The 20747-nt window shown below is 37.0% G+C and overlaps 1 protein-coding gene across 7 annotated transcripts in view; it reads right to left on the reverse strand.

The window, feature by feature from the left end:
* Positions 1–6640: 6640 nt before the first annotated feature.
* LOC120629107 (protein Gawky) overlaps positions 6641–20747 on the reverse strand; it is a 37685-nt gene continuing 23578 nt past the window's right edge. For 4 of the 7 annotated variants that reach the window (XM_039897878.1, XM_039897875.1, XM_039897876.1 and 1 more), the window contains 5 exons: positions 20116–20260; positions 19328–19660; positions 17778–17897; positions 16945–17082; positions 6641–15854 (listed from right to left, as the gene is read on the reverse strand). In XM_039897878.1, coding sequence (XP_039753812.1) covers positions 15738–15854; positions 16945–17082; positions 17778–17897; positions 19328–19660; positions 20116–20260 — 853 coding nt within the window. In that variant the 3' untranslated portion in view covers positions 6641–15737. The remainder of the gene's footprint in view (positions 15855–16944; positions 17083–17777; positions 17898–19327; positions 19661–20115; positions 20261–20747) is intronic. The other 3 variants (XM_039897871.1, XM_039897872.1, XM_039897873.1) reach the window with 1 other exon arrangement.

Consider the following 20747-nt stretch of genomic DNA (forward strand, 5'->3'; position numbering starts at 1 on the left):
TTTGTCTTGTTTTATTTATTAAAAATGAAATCTACATTGTCCAGAAAGAGTTGTTTCTTTTATCAATCAAAATGTCGGTGAGTTCCCAAGAGTTACACATACCCAATCGTATCACACATGTGCGACTAGTTGGGATTTTTTTCTAATCGAGTAACACTCCCTTGGGCGTGACTCGTTGTCATACCTATTTATTTGTATGGGTGATGATGAAAGGTAAACTAATCAGGTTAACTATTACCACCACTCTACTATTAGTCACAAATTCCCACCGACACACTGTCATAATTTGTACTTTATGACGGAACTATTAATTAGTTGTTAAATTTTCATGCATACAATCGAGTCTTATAAAAACTTAGAAATTTTATTCTAGTAACTGAATATTTTTTTTTTATATGAATCTAAACTTATAACAAAACTGTAAATTCGTATTGACAAGAATTGTCAAAGGGGATTAGTGAAGTAGCCCAAATAAACAATTAATTAATAACTATTGGTTGTCCGCGAATTTGTTTCGGTTTTTTAAAAATCATGATGAATTCCCAACGAGTCAGTGTGACAAAATTGGCCGTGATTCGTTGGAAACACACTGGAATGCATTTTCCTATAATAATCAGTTCACTTACTGTTTCGGGCGAAGTACCTAGTCACAAGGACTGAAAAAAAATTTAAAATGGAAAAATTTAAATTAAGTAAAGAAATAAAATAATTTAGACCAATTTTATTGCAATGCCCCGGCGGGGCGTCATGTCAATTATGTATGTGCATGTGGCAATTAATAATAAACAATAAAATGCTTAAAAAGATGGGTGCAATTGCAATTGAACTTTTCCTTGAAATGGTACTAAGTGAGAAGAGCACTAAGCGAGTATGGCAGCATGTGAAACAGTTTAGCTTTAAGTTTATGCAAGCAATGTAATGATAAAAATTCTATTAGATAGGACTAAAGAATTTTAGATTTGGTCTAAATAAATATCTTTCGTAACGTCTTTTTCAACGTAAGAAATTTGACATTTTGAATGTAGAATGTAAAGGCATCTCGGTTTTATTGTATACCCAATTACTATCAAACTATCTAAGGATAAGATGGGGATAGGTATTGTTTTAAATAAAACTCACATTTTTATATATATTTTTTTTATTTTTTTTTTTACAATTATTCAGATAACATACATATCAAACCAGCCGAAGTATGGCTAAACCCATTTATTATCTAAACTTATGAACAATACAAGAAATTGATACATCTCAAATTCACCTTAGTTTAAATATATAGATATATTATATATGCATCCACTCTACATATAATCTACAACCTACTTATTCATAATCTAATTTTTGCATAAATTCAAAGTAAATATGCCCAAAAGAAATATTGTTGAACTATGAATATACATATAACTTTTTGGCAATTAATTGAGTATCATTTCTGTGCATAGCAAAATTAATTTTTCTTTAACATGTAACTTAGATCTTATTCATAAAGAGGCCACAAATATAACAGCTTTTCTGTCGTCAGTTCGATTATATAGGGACTTTTGTTAAACATTTATTGCCTATACTATAAACATTACTCTTATGAAATGTAAGAAAAATATCCTTACACGATAACTGAATTAGCCTAGCAGTGCTGTGCAGTAAGAGTTGAGGGTGAGCCGCAGAACAGCTGCGTGCGGCGCGGCTGAGCTCCGCCGCACGCCGCAAGCCGCACGCGACTGCCCTGCGGCGCCCCTTGTGCGTACACATTGCGCTAAGTACCGTGACTGCGGCGCGCCGCGCACGGCACCACACTTACATTACATATACGTTACAATACAACACTTCACATAATGATCAAAACAACTATTTGTCATCTACATAAAACTTTCTCCAAATGTTTATATTAAAATATGTCTACAATTATTGTAACTTCTAATTAGTTACAGCCAACTTTACAAATAATTGATACATTAGACTCTCAAATAGATCTCTACTAACTATTATTAATGGTAAAAAATAAAGAATAAAATACTTCTAAACATTGCATTTCAATCACATAAGGTTTAGTTTAATTATACAATAATAACATCTTTTTAAAACCCGAACATAATAAGTATTACGAGAACGTTGATATCGTTGAGTTCTGGAATGGAAAATAGCACACTTAAATTCACTAACTGTTACACTTACATAATAATTATTGTTCTCCTGTTTTGTTTGTAAAATACAATTGCTTTAGGTAGTTTCAGAAAATAACAATAAAAATATATTAACTATACGATACGCCGATACAATTCATTATATATATATATATATATATAGATACCTTAAAAAATAACTTAAAGGAAGGTTAATACAGGTGGGTGTACCAAATAACAGTGCATTGCGTTTGGTAAGTACGGGAGAGCGATAAATAGTTGATTATACGTGAGGTTACTGAACGAGGTAATACAGATTAAAGGATATGAGACCGTCGAAGTCGCCCGATCGGACGCGCGACGCTTGCTTCTCTTATTTGGTACGCGAGGACGCGACGCGCGACCGCGGAGCCTCGCGCGCGCAAACAAGCGCCGTAAAGACAAGGCACTGGGGGCGGTCCGGATGAACCTCCGCGGGCGAAACTCCGACGGCGGCGGCCCCTAAGTCGCTGCTAGCTAACAACGCCATGAGACGCATCGACGACTTACTATAAAGTATATTTGCTTTTACACACTTCAAGAGATTGAGAATATACGAGTTTCAAATAAATGCCGAAACAGATACAAAAGAACTTAAGGAACACTACAGAAGCAATCAAATTGCGAACACATTTGTACTACATAAAAATTAATACACAACCCTTTGCGCGAAAAAGACTGAAAAGTTCAACTTTTTGTCACAATGAAACAGGTAACACTTATAGTGAAACGTGGGAGATTTTTTTTTTGTCGCATCCGGAAACACGCCGGAGAAAATCTCGACGTGAGTGGGACGCGCGAGTTATAAATATAATAATATAATTTTAAAGTACCTGTTTCATCACCAGTTAATACTACTACATCTTTAGAATTAAATTTTCTCATCACAGAGACTTTTACACAGAAAAAACCTTTTACATTATTAGTCTATTGATATCATTATGCAAATTTAGTGTCTGCCTATTTAAAATACGAGTCAAAATACAAGCATTGAGGATTTTTTTTTAAATATAATATATATAATTGCTGTAATGAGACGAGACAGCTTAAATCTATACTAACAACTTACCGAATACCGATATACAACATTATCTTTTTTTTTTTTCATATCGATATTGTTATAATGTATTACGTTACTGAGACAATTTTTTATTATATCTAAATTGTACTTTAACTCAAAGGTGGTACCAAAAAATATATTTTATCATTAAAAACAACGCCAATCGTTTTAATTACTTTAGAGAGAAATCGAACACTACAATACTAAAAGGCAATTAATTAAGTTCTTTCTTTATTATGATAACTTAAGCAATTCATTATATATCAAACAACCTAACTCAATTACGGGATAACGGATATGAATACAACAAATTGATTCGAATTAGAAATGTTACTAGATATGCAACGTTTTAAGATCATATAAACTCTAGCCTTCACACTGACTTTTTAATTACTCTAAAGATCTTCGGGCAGATTCTGTATTTGAAATTAAATATTCAGTTTTTTTAGCATGAATTTATGGTAAGGAACAGTCATGAGATAACTTGTAAATATTTGTGTAATAATTTGACAAAATCTTGATCAGATATTTGTAACATATACATAAGTTTATTCAAATATCTAAGGACAAAGCTGAACTAAATGAAAATTAGAACCAACCAAATATTATTAATTTTACCGTCAACTTATGAGAATTATGATGTTTTTAAGTGTTACGATAGTTCTTGTGCTTGTATTGTAAGACTTATTTAAAAAAAGAAGTTTTCATGATACTTTGTCTATTGATTAATATCTATCCATTTTTGCTGTTATTAATTGGTTAAGAATGAATATGTACAATGTATAATGAATATGTACAAAATACATTGTACAATCTCACTTGTCTATTGGACACGACCCGAAGATCTTATGAAGGCTAAAGCTAAAATTAATTGCAAATGGGCATCGGTGGTAATGAAACTTACAAAAATTTCAGTCTCTACGTATAGATAACGATAAATGGCCCGGGCGCACTAATTGCACGCCATCCCACGCCATTTGAAACCACGAGAATTGCGTCTAATCAAAAAACGAAGCTTAGACTATGCAAAACGAGTGGCGTAGACAGGGATAGAATGGCGAGTTGCCCAGCGATAATGTAACAAAGGCGAGAATGTAAAATATCGCTTTTAAGGAGACCTCGATTATAAATGGTGGGTTCATTCAACTAGTCATTTTGTTCTTATTTGTCACATAATCGATCTAGTATTTCATTCAACTCCCGTACACCTAAAACGTATTAAACGATACGCTTTTAAGTAATTAAAATACGCAAAGCAGTATGTCTCGTCACATACAAACGTGTCGATGGCAGTAGGAAACCTCTAATAAAATAAATATTCTCATCCGACTCACTGGATAATATTAAAAATATTTTTTTCTTAATCACAGCTATCAGTCTGATAAAATTTAAATTAAGTATTTAAGTATATATTTTCAGAATTGGATTAGTCGTTCACCACTTACATAGGTTATTCAAGTACAATCAAGGTACAAAAGTGACTAATGCAAGACCGTAGAGTATTGGTTTGAAGCGAGAGGTTGTACGACTAATGGAACATAGAAATTTGGTCTTTGAAGCTACGTTTTATAGATATCCAGGTCACAAATACGTGCGCGCGAGTTAGTACACACGCAATGTAAAATCCGTGTGACGTTGACCTGTCAAATTTGATGAATTATAATGACAAAAAAAAACTAAAAAAAAATGAGTAACGTTAACGCCGGTGTGACGTTTGTTTGCCAGAAAATTGACGCTGAGGTCAATATTTTTAGTGCAACGCGACGATTTTTATCGCGCAAATCGACATGATTCGCAGCGCAGGCTTGTCAAAAACTTTGCGCTTATACACACACTTGCGCGCACACATTTGCGAGTACATAATTTATACGTATATCAATCAAGCACGGTGGCATCGAGACCGGTTCAGTCCTCTTACAGTACATGAAAACATTGAATATAAACGATTTTTTTTTATTACACACAGGTACAACAGAGATCTAAATAAAAAGAAAGAATAATACGAATAATAACTAGTGTCGACATTTAGGATATGACAATTAATTATGCTCGATAACAAAAAGCTCTTTTAAAGCGATGTTCGAATGCGAGGAGACTAGAGAAAGCGGGTTGTCTTGTGAGTTAGCGAGCAGTACTGGAGTCTACTGCATCAATTAGCTGTTTGGTGGGGGGGGGGGGGGGGGGTTGGCCTTAACACACATATATACATATACGCTATATAGGCTGGGCGTAAGATAATACGCAGGAGACGGAACGCATTAGCAGGGCAAGACAGGCCACATACCTATAACGCGACTAACATACTAAGATAATTTGTGTCATTATCAACAATAGACACACACTTTTTCTACACAAATCTGCACCAGTAACACCAAACTTTTGTTCATAGCAATATTACAGACTGGATTAACGGTACTTTAGCTCAAGCTTGCTCAAAATTGCACAAAACTGTTGGTGTAGTCAAATGCAAATACGCGCCGCGATTGTCGCTACAATACTGTTTAGCGTTTTCACTAAGTCAACGCGTGACGCCGCTTTCAAATACCCCGCGACGAACGCGAGCGAGCGGCGTCAAACATTATTTAGTGGCCTGAATTGTCGCATCAACCACAACGCGTCTGTCGACAAAGACTGAGTATTGAACTGTCCAGAAAACTACTAATGTTTGGGACTCTACTGATACCGTACCGTACTATAATGACATAGAATATGATCTGTCCTGCGTTGCGTTTACGTGCATCGCCCACATATCAAAGAACGCTCAAGTCTAATTCTCGCCAGAGAACCAATCAAACCGAATAAAATCAAATATTAGTGACGTACAAGTACCTTCGTAGGGCATAGGTAATTGGGTCATAGTAGCGAAGAGCACACGATATGATCTACTTAATTGATGCAACGTTGATTTTTTTCAATTGAAATTATATCACAATACAAAGTTATGCTGGGTAATTTTTTTAAACTCCTTATCCTTTTGGTTATTATTGAAATAATTTTGTTAGAATTCACTAAAATCTTTTGCTAAAAGTTAATGAAATTACTCATTGTAGTAGTGTGCACGGAATAATTTTTAAGTGTTAAATTATCCCACTGACCTAATTTTCTCTATTTAAGTAGATAATAACTGGATATTTTTGCAGTTGGTATATGTGTTAAGTTATTAACTTTGTTAACACTTCCATGTACCATTTTCACTAAATAATATTAGTGATAAGCAAAATTGAGTAAATGTTTATCGTGTGCTCTCCGACAATAACGTGCCATGGGTTCCGCAAGGTGAACAAAGCACTGGGCACACGCCGAAGTACTCGCACTGGCACTGGCATGTACTGGCACACTTTAACTGACGAGCAAGTCTCCGTGTACTGATTCCTGTTCACTTAATGATCTATAATAACATTACATATAGCAGTTAAAAATATTCTCAGCGATCACATTTATTAAAATTATCAAATAGAGAATTTAGCTTACTTCAACATTTTAATCAATGGCCCTCTGTTTACACGTAAAGTCACTCAGTACATTAATTATTTTGTATTAATCAGTTGTTTGTGTTAATCGAGAACACCCTTTGTCTTACAGCTATATACCAATAATACAAAAATCCATTCACTATAATTAAGGTAAATTTTAGATATTTAAACACTAAAATGTAAAATATGAAACATCCTAAATAAACTCTGATATTCCAATTTTAGGCATTAGGTCAATTAAATATATTCTTGAGTGACTATGACAAAGAGAAATAAATGCAATACAATAATACTACCCAACCATTCCCTTGTAACATAGACGGGGGTTCCAAGCTGCCCGGGCCGCCTACCTCTATACCCCTACTATACCGCTACGCTACGTCGAAAGCCTTCGTTAGTATATTTGGTATTCTCTTATCGCACCACGAAACAGGACTAGAGGATTGATTGCCTCTTTTGCCGACGCCGATCCGCACGACCAACGTAAATAAGGAAGACTAGTTTATTTGTAGATATCACCTAATATGCTTCTATTGTTAGGACGTCAACGTACAAAAATATATATAAACAAAGATAACAAGCGAAATCCTAAACCTTATCAAATTAAAAAAAGGCCCTTCTGAATATTGTACATTATCACTTATGACGATATAAAGCTAAACAACGTCATCATACGTTTTCTTCGTAAATGGAAAGATGAGTTGTCTTTTTAGTAAGCATCGCCGTAAAGCGCAATGGACGTTAAGAGAGAAAGAGACAGAAACATGCCGCTTCGTATGTATTTGGTCCCTATACGAGTATGACACTGCATTAAGCCCGTACCACACCTTTCCAAACTTCCGACCAACTTACGTACTACGTAATAAATAGGAAAGAGAGGTCAGATATCTTAACTCTCCCTCTTACTTATTTGTACTCTTGGGCAGTACGCGTTGAACTCGATCTTTTAAGCTCTCGTAGCGGCTTCGTGAGAGAATTAGTATGAACTACCCCATGTTGTATCCTAAAGTACAACATTAAGTGTCAAGCGAACCGGGAATTATACAGTCGGGGCAATACTGCTACAAGGGCCTCTAATTTTTTTAATTAAATAATTAGTTTCGAAGTCTCGGAGGTCTGGAAGGTGCGTTAGCAACTAAATAAATATTATTCTAGCTATTTCGATTGAGATCGCATCCAAATGCGTTTTTAAAGCCGATCCGACCGTTGCACGACATCAAGTATAGTTTTCATATTAATTAAACTAATTTTCACTGAAATTTGAACTAATAAACGTCGCTGCTACTCGCTGAACCGGTGGTAGAGTCACTACAAAATTGACGTTTCGAAATGCTCGTAAAATATGCCTAGTTGAACGAATTAGTAATATTTTTAGGAGAGACAACGGTCGGTATCATTTAAGATGATAGAAAGACTGAGGAACTAAATTTAAATCCTAACCGAGATACGTTTTAGGCGTACCGTATACGTGAATTATGTACGCGAACACGATGTAATACCTAACAGAATGGTCCATTAGGTTGAAGATCATTAATAGCTAATTATAATGTAGTTGGCGAACACAATTTTAAAAATTTCACCCGCACGCCAACGTAGTATTTTTTTTTTTTTTTTTAATAATAAAGATAATAAAAAATAAACAAAAATAACAACAATATTATGAGCAAACTACTATTTGAAATACTTGAGCTAAATTAATCCCAGAGCAGCTTGGACAGAACACCGGCCTCGGAGGCCGTTACAATAATGGCTCTTATTTGTACGATCAATAGATTGTTGTGATGTCAGAGATCCACGCAGATTTTCTAAGAATAGGTATATAAATATTTTGTGGTCGTTAATGGCAATGAGACATCGACTTTGGCATACAAGTAATATCCGACCGAAGGTTTTCGCTGTAGAACGTTTTCTATTTATAACTGTTCGGCTTTGGCTACAGATGCGGCAAGCAAGCGTATAACTAGCATAGCTACTGAATCCTGCAACTATTCTTCTGTTGCCAACCGGATGTCTTCATAAAAAACTCATATCAGGGACGGTTGTACACTCATCACCAATTGTGTGGAGGAGACAAATCTTCACCGGTTAGCGACTATCAGAAAGTTACATAATATTATTCAAGATACACTCGATTACTATCGGTCTTTTTGGTTTCAGTTTTAAGAATAGAAAAAATATAATAATTAAATAACTGACATTAACACTATTATATTATATACTCATATACTATGATGTTAACTAATAAAATTGGGACTACCAGTTGTTTAGTTTATGGTAATTTGAACCTATGTTTTTCTAACTGTGGAGAATGCGTCTGACAAACGTTAAGAACGCCAAATTTGATTTTGACATATATTAAAAACAATGATAACTCATTAAATTTTCAACCAAAAAAATAAAAATGAGACCGTAGCATGCATAAATACGTATAAAGTGTTAAAAACCTTTGGGTCGGACATTACATACAAGTATTAAGGAGCATAGCAGTACGCACGCACGTACGAAACGTCCTCGATGTGCGAAACCCTCGCGTTACCTCCGACGGATCCGATTCCAAATAAATAAACAATATTATTATTAAGTTACATATTAATTCGGGTAAACTTCATGAAAACCAAAATAAATAGATAAAAATATTTACACGTAAGAATATATATGTATATATATAATATATAAAATGTTGATTGATGACATAACACTTATAATAAAAGTAAAACATAGCTAAGCTCATTAATGATTACACAAGGCGAGGACGCGGATCCCGCCGCGCACTCGCAGACGGGATGATCTGTGCTAGACCGTGGCGGAAACAAGCCCTAAGCGATATTTAGGATCCGTATCTCGTCCGTATCTCGCACGGAACACGGCTCGTTCCCGCAACGGCCGAGCATAAATCATCCTTTATATTGTCAACCGCAAGTCGCGGCGCGCCTACCGCACAATTCATAATAAGTAATCATTTCCAAGGAAACTATTCAACCTGCCATCGGTTACGGTAACGTACCACAGTTCATTGAGGCACAATCATTGGTTTTTTATTAATTGCTTTTCTTTTTTTTTTCGTTTTTTATATAAGTATTTTTTTTTGTTTTTTATTTTTTTTTTTAATTTTTTTTTGTTTCTTACATTTTACATCTATGATAATTATTATAATTACTTTTAGGTACGTAAATTTATCCTAGATAACAGAAACGAGTCACGAAAAAATGTTAGAAGTGAAAGCGTGAAGCGTATTAAAATCTTTTAAGAATATAATTTCACATTATATACATATTACTGTAAAAGGTGTAAGATATAAATATACAACAACATAATAATATAACACAGACTAAATTGCACGTGGCGCAACTGTGTGCAGGAAATATACAGTCCATGAACCGTGAGGAGATTCAGTTATTGCGGCGCGTGCGCCGTTCACAACCTAGCCGGCGCGGCGCGGCGGCCGCGTGCTCTGACAACACACTGGCGCTTCAAAGCTTCTGTCACTCATAATATAAGATTTACACTCTCGCAATCGTAGTCCTTTTCGAGCATCTAATCTTTTTATGGTCAAAGTAAAATGGACCTAATGCTACTTGATTTTAGAGTCATTAATTCTATGACTTATTACTCCGAAACATATCCCGATAATAGAGCTCAGTAACTCAGTAGTGGCGATGGAAAAGGTTATTACTTGGAGATCTCTGCGTGTTCAATAAGACACGAAGAGATGTGTGGAAGAAACTGTTACTCTTACGTTTCATTACACTCTTGACGTTCCATTTTACTCATTGTGTTCTGAAACCCGAAAGAGACCACGATTGCGTGTACAAATCTAACACTAAGGCTGCATGTCGTCGAATCGTATTAAATTTGCCTTAATATATTTTCACTGTGTTCATTGGCAAAGAGCAGCAGCGCGAATTCAATCGCGCTCTCATAGTAAACTTATTAGAGACGAATAAATGCGTGTCGAATCGGTGACCTAATATAAATTCCAGGGCTTAAGAAGGAAACATAAACTAAAACTTAACCGACTGGCCCGATGATGCACTGTGCTGGTAAAAATAAATTCAACAGTTTTTCAAGTACGAAGTCATAGAACCTATTTCTTGCGTTCTGTTATATATAGGCATGTTTTTACTGCTGGTTTTTTTTACCAAAACCAGGCAAAAGTCACCACGCGTTTTAAAAATATGCTTCCTTCTATAAACAAATCGATATTTGAATTAGTTGATGATCCTTAAAGCTACCAGCCTTTTTAGAGGGATTTCGAAAGTGAATCCTGGATATATTGCTAATTTTCAGTCGATTAGAAAAAAACTTAACACAAATTATTGACCTAAAAAGCGTATGATAATACCTTAAGAAATGAACATGGTCATGCTTTTTTGACAATCCCTAAAGGTGGTAGCTTTGAGGATCTTACAACCATATTGAGTTCACATTATCTGTTTCTCTGAGGCAGCATTTCCACGAGCGAGTTTATCGTGTCCAAGTCTATAGGACCAAAACGGGTTAACCACGCGATATTGTATCAATGCGAGTAACTTTTCAACTCTCCCACTGACTCCCGTGATTCTACGTAACCGCCTTAAGAATCACCTTGGACTTAAAACTGTACAGTGCGAGATTTAATTAAACCGGACTGAAATAAGTCACAAATTGATGCGCGGATACTTTTTGTACATACGTCTGCGAGAGCAAATTTCAGGCAGATCACTAAAAACCAATGCGATCTGTACAGCAACCGCGAGACGATACGATATTAAACTCACTGGTACGTATCGCAAACTTTACGTTAAGAGGATAATCGCAGAGTGGAGTTTACCTGACGTGTTAATGCAGAATTGGCGTTAAGCTCGCTCGTGGACACGCACCAAACGGTTAGACCAATATTTTATTTCTCCTAAGCTTTTACAGTATATTGTCATTGCACGTAGGTAAGGCTATGTAGCCGAATGACTCGCGATCGCCGCTTTACCGACACCTAACGGCCCCTCCACACATAGGGCTATCACAATCAAAATATCAATTACACAGCTATTCTAAGACCACGAAACTGCCTTGCATAGCTTATTTAAGTTACAGCAACGTGCGATCCGCCCTTATGTGAGGGGTGCCCTAACACCACTACACCACAACGCCTATATTATGTCTCTTTATAATAACATACCCATTACTTAAGTACTGTTTACATTTAACTGACTAAAAAACTTCAAGGCATGACTTCTTTCGTCTTTATTCTATGGACATCATACTTCTACAGGGCACTGGATCCTTATACTTTCGGTTACTCGGCACGACCAAAAATTTTTTTTTCTTCATAAAAAATGGAAAATCTTTATAAAAAATTAACTCTTGAACTTTATTGCTGTAATAAATTCACAATTACGAACAGACTACTGCGTATGAGGCAACAACCATCGGTGCAGGCCTGGACAGAACGGCACCGGATAATTAAAAGTATTACCCAAACGATAGAAAGAAACACCTTTACTTGAATTGAGCTAAACAACAATAGAATTGACATCGGCCCGCTCTCGAGAGGTAGATCGCGTAACTGTCGCTATCCATAACGATCGTCGCAATCATTGGGATCACATAAGAATAACTAATGATATAGAAACGATACTGTAACCACGTATTAAAATTATTCAAAGTCACGTTGTAAACTATAGCCTCAAGTTTGCTTGACAAAAAGTCAGGGCTTGCACAAATAGGCATGCTAATCCCCTAAATAAAAGTTCCTGTATTATAATAAAATAGCAATAGTTTTTTTTTCTTTTGTATTATAAAATAAAAATTTAATAAAACTCTTGTAATGATCTCATGTAAAATTTGCAAAATATGCAACAGCCCTTGCATAATCCGTAATAACGAAAATATGTTTTATGACGCAACGTTTAAAGGCAGTTGAGATTCCATTAAACAATTGGTTATTCTTATGTCGTACGTTAATTAAGTCACGTCACGGTTCTATTACCCCTCCTGCAAACTTGTCGCAAGCTGTCACGTACGACACACCCGTAGCGTCACTCGTATAAAACTAGTTTAAGTAATTAATTTACCCTAGTTATTTATAATCAACAAAAAGCAGCATAAAATATTATTGCAAGACTTAATTATAATCTTTAATAAACCGCGTGAAGTAATTAATGTATAGTTCTAGTTCATAGTTTCATCAAAGAGCATTTTGAATTCAGCGAACGAAATATAATTGCAACGATCGCTACGTATTCACTAAAAAGTTACGCAAGAGCGGGTGCACTATTGTTGCTTAGACATCACACGAATGGCATAGGAACATCAGATCAATAACCCGTACCGAAAACGAATTTTCTAAACAAAAAAAAAATTTAGAAGATATGTCTTATTAGAGATGCGATCAATTTTTTTTTTCACAAAAAACAGTGTCATCATATCTTTGATACTCATTCTTTGGCACCTTACATTATAAGTCATTCGACAAGGTCCGCAGTGAGGCCTCTTAATCGAGGCGAAATCGTTAGTTTTCCGCGTTGCATATACCGAGCCTTTAATAATACTATTCAAAATTTTATAGTAAAAATATCTTTAGACAAATATATCATAAACTGGTCACTCTAAAACTAGTCGGTGATCGTTTTAGTAAGAAGCTGTATTTATAAAGTGAAACTTCTTTAGTCTCGTTAGTATAGGTATGTAATTCACGAGAAACTTTTTTTTTTTGGGTACTGTAAAGAAAAACTAATAAGTCAATTCCGGCTTTTACTCATTGAAAGGCCGCCGGCTCGGATCGGACCGCACCGTATTGAACCAACACGATCCTGATGTTTAACATTGTGTGAACTCATGAAAATAAACTAAAGAAATTTCACTTCTTAGGCGTGTACACACTTATGGATACACGGTACAATTTTTTATTTTTTTTTATATTTTTTTATTTTTCGAAAGGCGATGAAGAATATGCAACAGATAGGAGGTGGCTTCGAAAAACCGTCGAATCGGTCCCACTATAGGTGATATACGGTAATGAGAAATGCTAATATTGTTTCTAATTGAACACATCATACACATAAACATTTAACACTAATTCTACGGGTCCAAGCGGCCGAAGAGGTTCAGACGCACAACACGCTCAACATCGCAACCACCTAACTTATCTCAATAATTTGTGAAGTCATCAAGCTCTTGGCTCGATAAGGTACAGCGATCACTTAACATCTAACTTAGCTCTAAATCGTAATGTTTAATTAAAAAGATCACTGGAAGATGTTCAAAATACATAATGTACATTAATAAAGTCAATTGCTTCCCGCGAGCGCCCGCTCGGCTCTGCTCGGCGAGCGTGGTGGGTGCATGTGCGATCCTGCTCGCCTCTACTAGCTAATCCTGTTACATATTGGTATTGATATATTTTGGCAGAGTATCTCTGTGGCACACCATCAATAAATTAAATAGTAAATAAAAATGTAAATAAACCTTTATAGTAACGAACATTTACAAGTGCGATCGTTGCCGTAATATATCAATCGTTCGCTTATCGTAAGCTACGATAGGACTTAGGTGTACGCTTAATATCTACGATGATGTAATACCGAGAGACCTACGACTACAAGTATATTATTAACAGAATATCTAAAGCATATGTCACTTTGAATAACGTTTAAATTGAGCCTATAGAAAATACCACAAATCTTTTATTAAATAGATATTGATATGGCTAAATTTAAGTTAGAACTTTATCCTTACCTATACACAAAAGTGTAATATTTAAATTACGGTCAATTATAGTACTTTATAACACTTCTCACAAATGTATGTAATATAAAATGATAAAACAATTTTCAATTTAATATATTAGGTTACCCTTACATTAATCGTATAATCTAGATAATCGTTTCATATATTAAACATAAAGTGGCACTTGAATCACAAATACTGGAAAAAATTTGGGGAAACATTAGCATCGGCGGAACTAGACCGCCGGACCGGTCCGACGACGTCCGACGGATCGGTCGACGCGGTCCGACGACCGGCCCGCCCGGCAAGATGCGTCGGCGCCGCCGACCTACTCCTTCCCTCTCAGACTATACGGCTTAAAGGAATTTATTTCTACAAGAATGCACTTCGAATCTCATCCATTTCGATTTTTGTTATTCTCATTAAAATTACATACTAATAATAATAATAATAAAAACTTCGATAACCGGGCGAAATGCACTTAATTTTTTTTTTATTGCTGTATAAAATATCACTACTGGAAAACGAGGGCTCATCGCGAGTGAGAATTTTAAAATTGAATAAATAATATAATAATAATAAAAATACGTTAGGGCGTATGCGACAAAACCACGAATATAAAAAAAAAACACGAAAGAAACTCGGAACGCAAAGCTCCACGGGCGAAACAGCAACAGCCCGCGAGCGCAACAAAATAAATACAGACTAAAATAAGGCCACGGGACGAGTGACTGAGGTAGCCCGCGACGCAACTACTCTATCCGATAGCTTACATTATTTGGTAATTTACAGGAGCCGCGGCCGCGGGCGACGCACGAGTCTTACCGCGCGCCGCCCGCTCGGGTGTGACCCTCCGTACATTATATGTCTGAGACGTTGTATATGTATAATTCTTATGTACACTAAATAATCTACATGAACACTTACGAAACAGTAGATAATAGTATTGTGGACAGTTGGCTACGGCGGGCGCGAGACGGCGCGGCGCGTCGCCCCGCGTCCGACTCGATGTGACTAGGCGAATAAAATTAGTCCGGCCCCGTGCGGGGTGCGGCGAAGCGTAATTACAACTAGACACCTCCGGGCGCGCCCCGTGCGGCCACGGCATCACATAACATAAATACATCACAGTCATTGCACGCTCGCCTGACGACGGCTAAGGCCACTCTGACACATGCGAAATTCCCGCCGGAATTTACGTGTTATTGCTCAGTGTTACGATAACGATTGTCCCGCGAAAATTTCGTAGCTGTCCGCGAGAGACGAATGTGGTACCTCAACGTGAACTATATTAGCTGGGCGAGTTCCGTGGCCACACAGGGGCGGCGGCTGGTCGGTGGGTGTTTAGATGGACTCCCCGCCGAGCAGATCCGGAGGCAGGAACGAGTTCAGTGAGGAGGGCGTGGCGCGCTGCTCATGCTGCTCCGGCCACAGGCCCGGGAATCCGCCACCCCAACTGTCCTACAGTAACAAAAAAAACGGCTAAGTCTATTGGACTATTGTCGACCTTATGACTAGCGACAGTGGTGAGCGCTGCGGTTTTAAGTCACCGGTTCGATTCCCCACGAGGGAAATTTGGGAATTTATAATTTCTAAGTTTTCCCTGGTCTGGTCTGGGCGGGGGCTTCGGACTTGGCTAGTTACCACCATCAACAAAGATGTGCCGTGTGCCGCTAAGTCATTTAGCGTTCCAGTACGAAGACAATCAGCGTTCGAGTACGATATCGCGTAGAAACCGATTAGGGGTACGGTTTAATGTAACTGCCATGCAGGCTGACCTGATAGGGATATCAGGTCAGCCCGCTACCTTGTTAAAGTGCATCTTCACATAACTTAAGTAAGAATGCAGACAATGGCTAACTTTAGATTTGCACGCAAAAGGTTCCGTAACGTAGGTGCAATATTTAACACTACATGGTGTTAACAAAATTATGAAGACATTTTAAGCCGACCCCAGATAATGTGGGATAAGGACAAGAAATACACCGAGCTAGAGCAAAACCATAAAAAAATAACATAAATTTCTTTTATGGTGATAAAATAAGCCTTTGGGTTATAAGATCCTGACAGACAGAGTAAGCACACTCGGACATACGGAGGAGAGCGGAGGCTTATAGGGTAAAATTCCCCTTCGGATATGGTACCATAAAAACAATAAAGTTGAGTCACTCCTAAAAAAGATCCATATACACTCCTGTAAACCCACAGAGTACGCAAAATTTTAGTGTTTGTAGTTTCTCGATACTCGATCTTACATTTTAAACTATGTATGAAACTACTTATGAAATATACTAACTTATTAATTATTGTTTTATAATAATATCTATCACCCTAACCTATTATTATGCCGCCATAGTAATCCATGATCCCGTTTGACATTAAGTGAAAACACAGCTGATGTTGTGGTTGTCACTGCGTAAAAGTGTTGACTTGAGGAAAAGTGTTATTACACTTATATTAAATCCTTCGGATTGTTACCCCCCTTTTTTCAAGTAACCTTGTATAAACATCACTGCACACCTGAAACCTGTACAGGAGAAGTTTGACTTACTTTGGCACCACCGCCACGCCAGGCACCACCGCCGCCCGAGCCGAGGTGCTGCAGAATCATCTGCACCTCGGACTCGGCGGGGGACTCCGCGAAGATTGTAGTGTTGCTCAAAACACAGTTGTTCAACGCCATCTGAGCCTGCGGATCAAACAGTACGATAAATGGGAATGAAAAATGATATTAATTTCGAATTAAGTGAATTCGTAACCATTTAAATTTTATTAAGTCAACAGAATACTAAAATAGATTAAGTTCATGTTTTTACTAACAAATCGGCCTTAGTTGCGCCAAATACTTGCACTGTCGCCTGTAATATAGGTTTTTACCTAAATCAGGGACAGTAGATTTTTTATTGCACAAATATATTATATACTCTTGGAGAGTAGTAAGAGTATAAGATGAGAAGAACGCATATGGTTGTATGTACGAGTATATATCAATTATATTATTTACATTTACTTTATATACAAATAAATTATCTCATAAATTATATTAAGTATTGTGCGGGCAGACTTTGTAAGCCTTTGGAAATCTTTACAACATAATGAAGGTCTATCAGCAAGCGTTTATTTATTATTTTATTTTATTTATTTTTTAATTCAATTAGTACGGTTAAAACCAATTACACTAATTTAATGCATAGCAGATTAAATTATGCAGGTTTCCTCACGGTGTTTTCCTTTGCCGTTAGAGCTAGTGATATTTAATTTCTTAAAACGCACATAACTCCGTTAAGTTAGAGGTATGTGCCGGAGAGCTACTTAGGCCCACCCGACAGGAACGCTGACATTTTTACCACTAATCCACACATAATATAATATGTCTTAACATACCTTAGCAGCTTCCTCGCGCGTAGAGTAGCGTGCTAGCGCCAGTCCCTGGTTCAGGTAGAGATGGAAATTCTGTAGCGGCCCGTGTTGCACGCACAGTGTCTTCAGAGTTGACCCGTCGATCTGTTCATAACAATTTGCCTATGAGATAAAGCCATTTTTAAGATGGACAAAATAGCAAATACATCTACAAACAGCTACTTTTATAGTACGCCTTATCATCAATTATTTTTATTAATAATGTGCTAGAATCTGCTAGATTTTTTTACAATCTAGCAGAAAGATCACAAAAATGACATTAGTTCTTCACGACCACAGACCCACCAAACCACAGAATCCACAGACATTCACGGTCCAGACCATAGATGAGAAATGTAAATGAATGGCCCAAGCAAATGGTAAATTGAATGAAATGACTAACCACTCCTTCGAGAAACCCTACTAAAGTGGAGTGGTGCTTCAATATTAGTCGTATAAACGGTTTCTGTATCTTCTTTATTTTGTGCGGAGGATGTACTTAAAATAATACGTTACATAACTTTTACTACCTCTTCAGACTGCTTTTTATTTATTTTTGCTTTAACAAATTAGCTTTTTCACTAACAAAGTAAGAAAATACGCATTCAATTTAAAGAGTTCTTGGGCGACTGACAAAACGAAAAAGTTAAACTCCAAAGGCTCAGATATGCTCAGTCAAAAATTAAGTAACGATTTTAATGATGGGAATCCTATTTTTTACTATCCTTTTATACCAGAAAATAACTCTTATCTTACTTTTACGCAATCATGAGAAAATATCGCGGAAGCTCCACACGAACAGTATTTTGAATATATTAAGCAATAAATGGGGAAATCCCTTTATGGACCACTGGAATGGTACACACTCATACACAAAGTGCTCAAGAGAGTACTTACCTTAGTTAGGAGATATGTTTGGCCAATTTTAATAGTAAATAAAAGACCTCTAATATTATTATTATTATATACATAAGTAGCAACCCCCTTACAACCACCACATAAAACCAGTAGTGCTTAGTAGTTGGCGTTTTGTTTCAGAATTAAAATCGTTATTTTTGGGGTCAACATATGGCCAATATGCAGTAATTTTAAAATACCATTGCTTTAAGCGATAATAGTAAGACCTCAAGCTGTGATTACAAAACAGAGGCTGCCCGTACACAGTTAATATTATTGACAATTGATAAACGACAAAGACACCGGGAGGTATCTTTGCATTGTTCGAGTCCATGTCGGACTGGAGTGTATCGCTAATGCATTTGTATTTATTTATATCAAAATACCCACTAACTCAATGTCATGAACATTGGTTTTAAATCATATTTGTAAAAATCCCCATCAATTTAATAACATATCTGGCAAATATGAATTTATAGTTATCTAAAGTTTAATTATTTACCCACGTTATAAATTTATTGTAACATTTTTTACCAGAACTTCAATTCTTCAACACGGGCAATATCATTAAAATATTTTCAATAATATAATATCGACGTGTGTGCGGGGAGCCAAACAGGATCAAATAGGAAACTTACCTGGGCAGTGAGGTTCTTCAATAGGAGCCATGTAGACGCCTGCCAAGATGGCACAGCACGCGAGTTCACGTGATGTTGGGGCCATTTGGGCAAGCCGGGAGGCGCGGGGCGGGGCTTGGCGCCCCAAGCGTCGGACGGCTTCAGACCCCCAGAGGAGGTAGCGGGTGGCGCATAGCTCCAGGTGGATGAGGATAGGGACCTTTCACCCCCCGGTGGGGAGGTTTTGCCACCGAGCATGTCAGTGTCTTTTATACTGGGAAGCGAGAGTGGAGAGCGTACCACCGAACCAGGGGTCATGGCTGGATCGTCTTCTACGTTCTTCATCTGATTGCCCTGTTACCAAATTCATAATTCCTTTTTTATTTTTTTATAGACCAAAAAGAGTCGCAAGAAATACGCCCGACAAATTGCCGCACTGTGTCCATCCACCGCAGACGTAGGTGTCCTCACGTGCCTACACAGGCAACTACGCCCTTCAGTCCGGAACACAGCATTGCATCCATGCTGCTTTGGGGCTTCCCCTGACAAGTTTTGTCACAAAAGGCTATTCTACTTCTACTCTATCTACTTCTATTTCAAATAGGTCTAAAGGCTTTCCAGGGAGATTGTGTATGCATTAAAATAATACATTTTATTATGTTAGAGATACTACAATCTCTTATATAATAATAATTTTAATAATAATTCTATACAAGTAGTATAGTTGGTGATTTTTTATTGCGTAAATATCATGTTGATAAACGTTTTTTTAGAAATTTTTAGTGTTTTATTTTAAATTCAGCACATACCTTCCAGGGTTTGCCAGGCTCGAACTCGGGCACCAGGTCGTAGGCGGGCTGGTGAGAGGCGTGGGACGGCCAGGCGTCTTTGCCGTCGGCGACGTCAGCGCCCGAGTCACCCCATCCTTCCGATGCGCGACTCATGCCCCATGGACTGCAAGTATCAGTTATATTGTACAAACAAGAAAATAAAACTAATTATACAGAGTAGTTCATCAAAGCTACTGCTAAGCACCACACATTAAAGAACTATAACTAGTGCTTCATCATTATCCTTTTCGTTTTTCATTTTAGTTTTCCTAATCCTAAGGTTGCCAGGCAGAGATCGTTACTTAGCGATAAGGCTGCCTTTGTATCCTACTACATTCTTCAAAAAAATTCAAAATTTATTTATTTCAAGTAGGCCCAGTTTATAAGCACTTTTGAAATGTCAACTCAGTCTGTTTGTAGTGACTCTACCACCGGTCCAGAAGGCAAATTCCACCGAGAAGAGCCGGCCAGAAACTCAGCAGATTGCTGTTTTTTACAGTTTACAATGAAAAATTATACATATAGTAAATTTTTTATCTTGTGAGAGATGAGATCTTCCAAGCAGCCTTGTCGTTAAGAAATTCATCAATCATATAGTAACCACAATATAT

Source organism: Pararge aegeria, chromosome 14 (genome assembly GCF_905163445.1).
Source record: "Pararge aegeria chromosome 14, ilParAegt1.1, whole genome shotgun sequence".
Classification (NCBI taxonomy): domain Eukaryota; kingdom Metazoa; phylum Arthropoda; class Insecta; order Lepidoptera; family Nymphalidae; genus Pararge; species Pararge aegeria.